The sequence below is a fragment of the Nothoprocta perdicaria genome, unplaced genomic scaffold (assembly GCF_003342845.1).
Source record: "Nothoprocta perdicaria isolate Ctin4 unplaced genomic scaffold, notPer1 scaffold_0, whole genome shotgun sequence".
Classification (NCBI taxonomy): domain Eukaryota; kingdom Metazoa; phylum Chordata; class Aves; order Tinamiformes; family Tinamidae; genus Nothoprocta; species Nothoprocta perdicaria.
In genome coordinates, this window is record NW_020454092.1 from 18303031 (window position 1) to 18314456 (window position 11426).

General features: G+C 51.2%; 1 protein-coding gene across 1 annotated transcript in view; it reads right to left on the reverse strand.

Moving 5' to 3' along the window:
* The window catches only part of DHCR24 (24-dehydrocholesterol reductase), a 9641-nt gene extending 9335 nt beyond the window's left edge, over positions 1 to 306 (reverse strand). Inside the window, exon 1 of the mRNA XM_026034593.1 lies at positions 19 to 306. Coding sequence (XP_025890378.1) covers positions 19 to 249 — 231 coding nt within the window. The 5' untranslated portion in view covers positions 250 to 306. The remainder of the gene's footprint in view (positions 1 to 18) is intronic.
* Positions 307 to 11426: the final 11120 nt, after the last annotated feature.

Sequence of the window (11426 nt, forward strand, 5' to 3'; positions counted from 1 at the left end):
GCGGGGCCCGGCGCTCACCTGCGCCTGGATGTGCCGCACGCGCTGGCCGTGCTGCCGCGGGGCGCTGTGCAGGCGCCACACGGCCCAGGCGCGCAGCTGGTAGTAGACGTCGAAGAGGATGGAGAGGGGCAGCAGGAAGAGGCACACGAAGACCCAGCGGTGGTGCACGAGCACGGCCTCCAGCCCGCGGTGCCGCACCCACAGCAGCAGCAGCAGCAGCCCCGCGCCCAGCGACCACACGGCCGACATGGCTCGGCTCGGCTCGGCTCGGCTCGGCTCGGCTCGGCTCGGCTCGGCTCGGCTCGGCTCGGCTCGGCGCTGCCCAGCACTCCGCTCCGCTCCCCTCACGCCCGCCGGGCCCTCGCCATCCCGCGCGCGCCGCCCGCGCGCCCGCCCCCCGCCCGCCGCCACCCAGCCTCATTGGCCGGCGCCGCCCTCCGCCGTGAGGCGAGGGGAGGCCGGCGGCCAATGGCGGCGCGCGCTTCACATCGGACCAGGCGCTGAGCCCGCCCATTGGCTGCGGGCGCGGAGGGGGCGGCGCTCCACAGCATGGCCTCGCCGGGGGGCCCCGCCTACCTGCCCCCCGCCGTGGGGGGGAGCTCTGAGGGGGGGGGTGGACTGTGGGGACCCGCGGTCATGGCCGGGGGGTCGGGGCAGGGGCTGGATCCCGCAGCGGGACCGGGGCTTTGGGGCGAGGAGGGAGCCCCTCTGTCAGAGCTGGGGGGCTGCGGAAGGGGATGGACCTTTCCCTGCCCTAGGACTGGGGTTTGGGGGGCGGGGGATGGACCCCCGGCAAGACAGGGGCTGTCCCCCACACAGACCAAAGCGCCGCAGCAGCCGGGCCCGGGAGGAAGGACATGGCCCCCCAAAACCCCTGGTGTGGGCTGAAACCGCAGCCGGTGTCTCCGTGGGGAACAGGGCAGGGTGGCGGAGCCGCAGGGTGTTGGGTGCTGGGCCCACCACAGGGCCGCATCATCTGTTCCTATCTAATATTGACGCTTTCCATATAAATTCCGATTTCTTCTTAAATGAAGATCCATTAAAAGTGTCTTACAATGATTTCCATGCTCTGTTCTTGGTTTCGTAAGGCCCTGGGCAACAGGAAAAGAGCAAGTGAGCTCAAAGAGTGCAGTGTGAAACAGGGCTTTGGAACAGCCCTTAACAGGGAAATCACCATGCACACAGTGATGTGGAGCATCAAACATTCAGAAAACATCGGGAAGGGGTAAAAAAGGGGAGGAGAAAGAGATTGTTAAAACTACGATTTTAGTTATTTTGGATGTGAGCAAAACATCTATAAATTTGATCGGCAAAGCTACGATTCCTTTGGTATCTCCTGTAGGACTAAAATCCCAGCTCTCCCCAATTAAAACAGCGTTTCCTGAGTGCTGGAGCTGCTACTGCTTTTCAAAAAAAGCAGTTCCCTTCCCCTCATCTCCTCCCTCCCTGTTTCCCTCCCGCCCACCCGCTCCTGCTGTTCTGGGCACCGCACGCAGCGCTGCCGCTTGAGCTGCCGCTTGCTAAAACGGTAGAGACCTGCTCTGATTTAAGAATTAAATCGATATTTTTGGCTTTTTCCACCCAGATCAGTTCTCTGATGGAGTTCATCGCACCAGCACTGCTGTGGGTGGCTTGCAGGGAGCAGAGCCAGGGCTCCTCATTGACCCAACCTGCGCGGTCGTTTCTTGGTCATTTGCTTCTCACTCGTTGCCCTACCAAAACGGTGCCCCTTTCTGTATGAAGCAGGACTTGGTAATAACCAGGCAAACGCTTCTGGAAAAGAATGAAAAGACACAGCTATTTATCTCAGGAGACAGCTAAAAGGGACGTGGCACTAACGTACAGAGCGTTTGCGCTGCGGACAGAAATAGGCTGGAAGCGACTGCCTACAAGACAAGCATCAAGAGACGTTCCGTGGCACCAAAGAAAGGCATTGACAGGAGCTAGAAAGCCCTTTTTCACACCAGCTGCCTTAGCCCTGGTACTGGCTGCCACAGAGCTGCAGTTGAGTGGCACCAGGACATCAAAATGACTGGCATTTTAATAGCAGCAGTTATAAAAACTCGCCAGGCATTTTGGAAAGCAATTCAGCCAGTAAATTAACCCATGTCTACCAAGGCTCCAGAAGAACTTTTCCTAATGATGGAATAACTTTTCCTAATTGGCTGCCTTCGGGTTTCCTGAACTTTTCCTTTGCACAATGCTGGTGCTTTCGGGAAGGGGATGTGACTGCAGAGAGCTCAGCTGGTGTGGAGTTCAGATCCATACGTGAGAAGCTCCCTCTACTGAAGAAAACAGAGCATGTCCCACCAGCTTGAAAGAAAAATGTGCTGGAGGGGGTAAAACAGCATTCTGTAGAATTCTATGGGCTATTCTGTAGGACGTGGATGAGGTGACACATAAGCTGCCGATGTAACGCTGGAGCTGGGAGTGCTCCGTGTCACGGGACACGTGCCTTTCCCGGGTGGAGCAGGGCTGTGCCGGGAAGGAGAGCACGTTCCCCACTTAACACCTGGCTGCAGCGTGCTGGGATTGGGGTGAATTCCCAAGGAAGGTGAGGAAGGGCAGGCAAACAACACTAGATCCTTCAAGGTGCATGAGTCTAAATGGAAAATTAGCTGGTCTGAGCATCCTACTCACACCATCCTCCTCACATCCAGTGCTGTCACACAGTCACCTGCCTGGTTTCATTAACGTCAACTTTTCAAAAAGTTGATGAACGCACCCCCAAATGATGTAAACTTGTGAAATTCCAAGCTATGCTCCAAAAATATCAGTGTAATTCAACTTAGGGCAAAATCTAGAACTTTTTTTTTCTTACTACGAAAGAGAAGTAAAATGCTGTAATCAAAATTAAAAATGAGGCAAACAGCTGAAAGAGTTAAAATGTTGGTTATATAAAAATGGTCTTCTTTCCTAAGCCAAGCAATCACAATTGGATAAGTTAATAATTAAGGGTGACAAAAATATGCCATTGTTCCAATAATAAGGAATTGTATTAGTCTTATCAGAGATAAATGAAGACATATTTTAAATGGTTCAGTATTATTCTAATAGGGTACAAATGGCTCCCTTTTTTTCACTAGAAAACACAATATATAATCAGGTCAAAAAAAGTGATTATGGTGTCTGATAGGAGCGTACCAGATGACTAGAAGGAAGCTGGAGGGTTTGAAGAGGTGTTTGTGCCCCTTCCTGTGAGAGTGTGCTCTCTAATATATATAATTTCACAGAGATTCAGACCAGTTTCAGAATGAGGATTGAATAAACAGGCTAGTCCTCGTGCCTGAAAATGAGGGGCAAAGATCTATCCATGGTCAAGGTGAGCAGGATTTGGTTGTTCAGAGGCTCCTTTAATGCAAGACCTGGAGGAGTCTCGCGAAAAAAACCCTCTTTGGCAACCTGAATTATTGCAGTATCTAGTAAATCAAGACAATAATTCCACTACCTTTCAACACAACTAAAGCACTTTCTTTCCTACCTCTATCAAGGATAGAAATGTGGTGTCAGCAAAGCTGTGCCGGTGGGGAGCAATGGCCTTTCCATTGCAGATGCAGAGAGATCTTGGGGCTCCCAAAACAGACCTGAGAATGGATGAACACACGGGGCCTGTTTGCAGCTCATGGTAAATCCAGGTATGTGACTCAAGCCTTGTGCATGAACTGGGCACCCACACAATCATCACACCCCCATTTTCGGGCTCTTTCTGCCCTCTCCCTCCACAGCCAGGCCCCTTTTCTACAAAATGCTTAGGGAAAGTGGGAATTGCAGCAAGCTCTGACAGCCCAGCATGGTTATTTACCATTATCTCCAATATCAGCCAAAAGCCTCTAATAAACTTTGTGCTTTCACTATGTCGGGCTGTCTGTGCATGTCGAGACTAAGTTGAGTTGCAGGGCTGGTGTATGATATATCTCATGCTGAAAGAGGCCCGTGAATCACCAAGGGAGGAGAAAGTCTGATCCCTCTTTATCCTCAAGGCTAGGAGTGGTCAGCCAACAGGAGGTGACAGCTTTCTGGCATAGAAGTATTTACAACTCCCATGAATGGCAGTGGAGACTACACTCTTTTAGTCAAGATCAGGAGCCAGACTATCTCTTAGTTAGGAAAGGACAGGGCAGATTTGAGGGAGAAAGGTTAAATATTTAGGCCCATCCCCAGAGGAAGCACTGGTACGAGGTAGCATTCCAGAGGCACCACATGCTATTCCCGATGGAGCACCAACTAGGAAGGCTATATTTCCATCAGGGATAGCAGGTGGTGCCCCAAGGATGTCACTTTGTGCAGGTTCTTCCTCTCCTAAGGGTCCTCATGGAGTCCAAGATGCTGACCTACCACCTTGTCAAAGGAGGGCTCTAAGTCATCTGGGTAAGGGAGAAGAGACCGTTCCTCAAGCCCAGGATTAGCAAATTAGGGATTGTTTTCCATCTGTTTCTTCACATGTGCCTTTAATAAAGACATATATGCAATTACGTTGTCTACTGTAGATGTTGTGAATAAGCATTTTCATTTCCATTTTACTTCAACGGTGTTTGAAATGAGTGTGGTGTTCACTCAGCTGCCTGCCGTAAAGACACTCCTCCCCCACCATTGGGGCTGATGTATAGGGGCACGGGGGCGTTTTAACACGTGCCTTAGCTCCCCAAAACGTCTTTGGGAGTATCTAAAGGGTGTTAGAGAAGACCTTCCTTTCAGCTGCAAGGGCCATCCGCAGGCCTGACACTTCAGGGCTGGGGAGAGACCCAAGGGTTTTCCAGTTCTAGACCAAAATGGATACAGATCTTTGCCATGTAGGAAGATCTGGAGATTTTCAGACCTGAGTTCAAAGGAGCTTGGCAGAAAGAGCCATTCCCATCTGCAGCATGACATGACCCTCTGTCCTTCATCTTGTTACTTGCCTTCACATCCTTCTCTTTGTCCCTGCCTGCGATCGGATCCATTCTTTGACATGGCCGAGGGAAGAGAGAGGCACCATCTGCTCGTGTGCTTCCTTAAGTGCAGTTATTGCTATTTCTTTCAGGAGCAAATCCCGAGAACATATTGGGATTGGGCACTCCATGGAGCCTCGAGCCCCAGAGCTAGCCAGATTGTGAGCCGAATTTATCATCGATAGAGCCACGACAGCAGCCTTGGCTTCACTTGCAACGTGTTTATATTTGCAGGCAGATTGGCTCTCATATATTTAATGCCATTATGAAGAAGTTGCAGTTCTTTATATCCCAACATGTCTTCTGTCATTTTCGCATGGTTTTGAAACTGTCTTCAGTTACTTGGGAACGCTAGTAAAAAAGATGTGCAATTTCCAGTTAAGAAATAGAGCGTGCAGGGAACAGTAACAGCTTTCATTAGGTCAATAGAAGAAGCTGCATCCAAGCTCATGAAGGAAACAGAGCATCTTTGCTGCAGGACTTACCTCCTGTAACTCTCTGACTGCCGGATGCAGCCCCGAAAGCTCTGACCTGAGGACAGGCTTCCATGCCTGAAAGCATGTTTGCTTTCCCAATATGTTCCCCAGGGAACATATTATTTGATCTAATACAAGGCATCTCTTCCCGGTCAACCATACCTTGTTTAATTCCTCAGGCCTTAAGGCTACAGCAGAACTTTCTTAAGGCTTGGTGGCAGCGTGAAATCCCGCCAGTAACCTCAGCACAGACCACCAAGGTCAAAATGTGCTTGTAGGCAGCCTAATTCCAAGATAATGCAAGGAAAACTGGGAAAGCAGCTGGCTGCAGGGCATCTCTGCAGTGGGAATGGCTTGTTGGGCTCCAAGGGCTTCCTGGGGAATTAATATGCTCTGGCAACCACAAGAGCCCCCTTCTGAAAATCAGAGCTTAGGTTGCTTTTAAGTTTCTCTTTTGCATTTCTGTACTGAAATCAATCAAACAAACAAACAAAAAAAACCCTGCCTATTCCCTCTGCCCTGCAGAGACTTGAAGATTTCACAAGGTTCGTGAACGTGACGGTAGCTGAATGTTTATCCTGGGTGTAACACTGAGTTTGCTGCAACTCTGCTGCCCTGCAGACCATTTTATCTTTCATTATAAGTGTTTGCTACTTTTTTTTTGGATATTAGCATTTGGAATGGAAGATGAACAGGAGCTTTGAGTTCATGTGTTCCAATTACAGAATGAAGCCAAGTTTTGGCATGTTGTGTGCAGCCAAGGCAGCTCCTGGATATCCAGCTGTGATAGCTGCATTCAGGGCTTGAGCGAGGGGCCTGCAGAGCTGCAAACCAGTGTCCTCCAGCCTGAGCTGAATGGCAGCTAACACTCACATTCCTATCTGTAATGTGCCTTGTAGGAAGCACATATGAAGCATCATGAAAGGGTGGGTTGCAAAACCACCCTACTTCTAAATGTACAGAAATTGGGTCTCCTGAATGCAAGAATCCATGGGAGCTCAAGAAGGATTTTGCTGGACTGAAGGACTGAGCAGATGCGTTATACACAACCCTTTTGGGAAAAAATCAAATGCTTCGGGAGTCCCTGGCATATTCAGCCTTTACAGATTTGCTGGAAAGACTTGTTCCTAGGAAGCTCTTATAGTTGCATTTTTCAAAGAGGAATTTTCCTTGCAGGAAACCCACAGCTTTAAACAGGCCCCCTTGTCTCCACAACAGCATCAGCAGAAGGCGGCACGTCAACCTAGTGATGCTGTAATAAAGAAAACAGAGGGAATTTTATATGGTTCTTGATCCTGATCTTGATCCTAAAAGTCTCTATGGATGGAGAGTACCGTCACGTCTCCCTTTTCAGGGCTTTCCAGCTCAGTTTTGTTCCTCGGTGTGGCACAGGCTTGCAGATTTTGGTGCTTATTTGGTGCATTTGGGCTTATTGGTGCATCATTCTGTTTGGGTTTATGCTCTTTTAAGCTTTAAAACACTCAGTGTGGCAAGGTCCGTAATCTATCCCCTGTGTAGATCATTTCAGAAATTCATCTCACACAACTGACAGAGCTGGGTGTAGTTCCAACCGATCTTACTCTTCTACTGTAGTTCAAATACAGTAAAAGTAACTGGAATTAAGTAAAATATGTATGTGCAAAATAGGCCAAAAAATGGGTGTTCACCAGGAGGATACTCCTGTTTAAGCTGCAGATGCTCACAATAAGGAAATACCTTTTTATGGTCATTGGGACATAAAAAGACACATTTTTTATGTCTAATTTTATGTCTAGACACATTTCATGTCTAATGCAAGGCTTTTCCAAATGCATAGGAAAAAAAAATAGTCCCTAATCCTCAGATTTTCCATACAGAGGGGATATAAGAATAGTTGAAGATTCAACCCCAAAAAGCCTGGGGCACTGGGGAAAGTTGCATCACTTGAAGGTGTAGGACAAATAATTTCAGTGCTAAGATTTATTAGCTGGGTTAAATAGGAGCGCCTGAATCAGTATATCAACAAACCCAACTAATTAGGCATTTTACAAGGACGCAAATCGAGGCACAGATAAACAGCAGGAGGTTTCTCCCTTGCTTTATGGGCGCTGAGTGCAGGAACTGCTCCTCATCTGCACATCCCGGTCTCCGCACGTTGCATCAGTTGGACAGATTGCATCTGCCCACCCTTGGCTGGTGTCTTGATGTCCCGTACAAAGGAATACAGGATGTGCCCTCAGGCCTGTAGGAACAGCTTCTCTGTGTGATCCGAACAGCTTGGGTGTCTTCCATCTGCTGACACATGTCCCATAGGACCTCTTGAGACTGGTTTTTGTTGGCTCTAGGGAGATGCCATCTTGGTGAATGGTGCCTGGGGAATCGGAGCCTTCCTCTCCATGCAGCCACTGGGTGTGTGACAACATGGTCGGAGTGACAAACCATGGAGAGAGACCTATGCCAAGGGCGGAATCACTCCTATCTGAGGTATGAGGTCAACCCTGCTTGGCTTGACCTCTTTGTGTGTCCCAGGAGAGGGGGAAAAGAGGCTCGGACACCTTAGTTGAGAGTCTGGTGGACAGGGAGCAGAGAGGCCTCTGCCACGCGGGGCTCTGCACCATCAGCTACGCTTTTCAGGCCAGGCCTAGTCCCCTGCCTTTCTCTTCCCGAGGCTGCTGGCCAAGAGGACCCTGGTGGACATTGAATCTAAGGATCCCAGGGGACTCCAGGAAGGAGCAGGGGGCAGGAGAGTGGTCTTCCCTGGGGGTGTGATGGTTGGAGGGCTGGCCCTCCTCGGGTGCTGTGGCTGTGCTCTCTGTAGTTGTGTTGGTGAATGGTTGGCCTCCATGCAAGCACCTTCTCTTGGTGCTGTTCCCCCAGGGAGCAGGGAAGTCCCTGGAACAATCCTGGATGTGCCCGATGTTCCAGGTGTGTGTCTTTCCAGAAGTGACCCTCCAAGGAACTGTGTGTAGTTACAGGGGTTACACGTGGCCTGCGGGAACAACCACGTGCATCTGGGCTGCTCTGGTGCCCTCGTGCATCCAAATTCACTCTGGCTCGGTGCTCCGGCGTCCACCACCTTGTCCTGTTGGAGGGATGCAGCAGAAAATGCCCACGTGTGCACACACACACATGCATACACACAGGTATTTATCATCCTAATTGAATTAGCCCAATTAGGTGGTAAAATATGTTGTTTTACAGGTGTTTTGCTGCAGCAGCAGAATGTGGTGAGCGGGGGATCGAAAAGCAGCACTTTTTGCTGCCAAAAGGAGGGGAGAACTGGCTGCTGCTTGAGTGGCAGAGCTGTTCAGGCTCCGCAAACCTGCCTGGGGGTGGCAATTACTGAACAATTTTTCTTTCTCAGTTCTTCCTTTGTTCCTGTTCTTGCAGGGGCTGGAACTATCTTTTGTATCGTCTTGTCATCTCCATCGCAGTTTCACCATGCACGGGTTGCTTTACATATTTTGGGCAAATGTTCTTTCTTAATTAAGCCCTAAAATTGGCTCTCCCCAGCTCTCAGAGTTGCCTTCCTTCAGCATCCAGCAACTGCTTGTGGCTTGTGCTTATGCCCGAGGAGAGCTCTGGTACTGCCCTGTGCTGGTGCCCACTGCTGCAGCTCAGAGCTCCGCCGCTTCCCTTTCCCTTGCACCACATGAGGCCGAAGGGAAATTATCTTTCCTGCCCCGTTTGTGGGTTGCTGTGGAGCGGTGATGTGCATGTGTCTGGAAGGAGAGTCAAACTGAACCCCATGTGGACAAGGAACCAGCTGGCCCAGGAGGGAGGCACTGGAGACTGCAAGGGGAGCCTGATGTTGGCGTCTGGGAATTGAGCTCCAGGATATGACAGACTGACATCTCTTATGATTATAAAAGTCTCTATTCCCTTCCACAGGGCACTGAGTGGTCAAATACATCCCAGCTGAGGTCCCGGCGCAGCGAGATGTCCCTGGCTCCGGAGGAAGGTAGGGATTTGAGGTCCTCATGCTGTTTGCCCCCTCAATGATGGGCAAATGCAGCACATAGGACCTCTGCTCTGTTGCAAAGTATTTGTCATGCTTTTTGTCCCCCTGTAGTCTTGATCCCAGGAGAAAATGGAAGATCCTCACTGGTTATGAAGCTGGAGACAACAGGGCCAGAATCACTTTGTTACTTTGGACGACTTGACTCCTACCTTATGCTGGCACAGTCCATGTGCAAGCACCACCTTGAAGCGCCTCAGAATCCATTTAACAATCAAACTTCAGTTAAAAATAAAGTACGGGCATGTGATGAGCAAGAGAACGTGTGTCATTGTCCTTTAATAGGGAGCTGGTGATTCACAGCACCCGTGTTCCTCACGGATGTCAGGTGCTGCTAATGCAAGTGCTCAAGTGCATGTCTGTGATGGAGGAACCCTGAAGGTCTCTCCTGACCTCCTTGGGTGAAACTCTGTCCTGCCAAGGAGCGTGGACAGTACATTTGGAAGAGCCTGGGATTGCTACAATGGATTGGATCCTAGGGTTCAAAGCCCTTCCTTGGATGACCTTCATGTGCAAAGCTGGGCACTTCTGGCTGATAGAAGTGGTCTAGGGATCACCTGGCCATGCTGAGGTAATGACAGCCTGTCCAGAGCTTCTCCAAGCCGGATTTCTTCGCTCAGGCTTGTGCTACATCCACCCCCTGATGCCAGGCTGGGGCTCTGGCCTTGGGGACCCCTGCTCCTTGCACATGGAGACCACCCTAGGGAACCTTCTAATTTGCATTGAAGGATCCTCCTGGATTAAAAAGACCCACTTGCCGTGACTAAGAAATCCAGAGTCAGCAAGGTGACATGGGCGAGTTTCAATTTATGAGAAGTGACCCTTGCACAGGACCCATAGCCTGGGAGTCACAAGGTGTTTTACAAGCACCCACAAGTCTTCATGGCAGAAGAGCCCCATGTACTGGGCTCAGGTTTCCAGCTCCTTGTTTCACCATGCTTTACAAGAACTCTCACTCCCTGTGCCTCAGTTTCCCTGGCCCCTTTAGTAAACTGTTCTGGTGTCTTCAGGGAAAATGTGCTGTGTACTCACAAGCATTCAGTTAGGCTCAGTGGTCACCAAACTCATATGAAGCACATCTGGATTACATGATAAGGCTTCAGACCAGCCTCTGCAGCTTGTGGAGAAAAGTCCTCAGCTGCTTTTGAACTAGAAGGTTCGGGAATTTCAAGTCCACAGCAGCAGCAGCCTGGGGTCCAACTGCAGTGCAGAAATGGTTTAACCCAAGAGCTAAGAGCAGCTGGGTCTCGGGGACAGTGCCACAGAGCTTGGACACCCAACAACAGTGCCCAAGGGCATGGCAGCTGCTAACCCCAGCTGCTGTCCCCTGTACGAGGAGCAGGCACGTAGAAACCCTGGTGTTGCTCACAGACCATCCCAACCCTTAGATCAGAACAGCCTCCGCTTGGTTCAAACCCACCTAGACCGAGTACTGCTGCAAGGTGCAGAGAGCCCAGAGCAAGGCGGGGACAGAGTCACCCAGTGGGTGACCCACAGCCGGGCGGAGGGTCCCAGCTCCAGCACAGCCCCCTCCTCTGCAGCTCGAGGCTCTCCCTCCCGGGCGGGTCCCGGCTCCGCTCACTGACACCCACACTCGCTGTGAGCGGGGTCTGTGCTCAGAGACGCAGCGCTCTGCCCAGCAGCCCAAATCCATTGGACCCCAGCTGGAAAGAAACCCAAGTCACTGGCACGGGAACGCGTGTGGACCTTCCCGTCCCGGCACCGCAGGCCCTGAGAGGAGCCACGCTCGGAGCACGGCATCACTTCGGGAATCGGGAGAACAGAGCGGGAGGACGCAGGTTCCTGTGGACCCTGAGCTTGCTGTTTTGGGGGGACCGGAGCACGGGAGGAGCAGGGACGCTCCAGCGGGAGGGCAGTGGGAAGCAGAGGAGCCTCGGAGTGACTGAATCCAAGCCGGGAGCCCCGACGGCACCGCACGGGAGCCGGGAACCTCGGCTAGACCGGAGCGGGGCGGGGAACCTCGGCGGGACCGAAGCGGAGCGGGACCGGAGCGGAGCGGAGCGG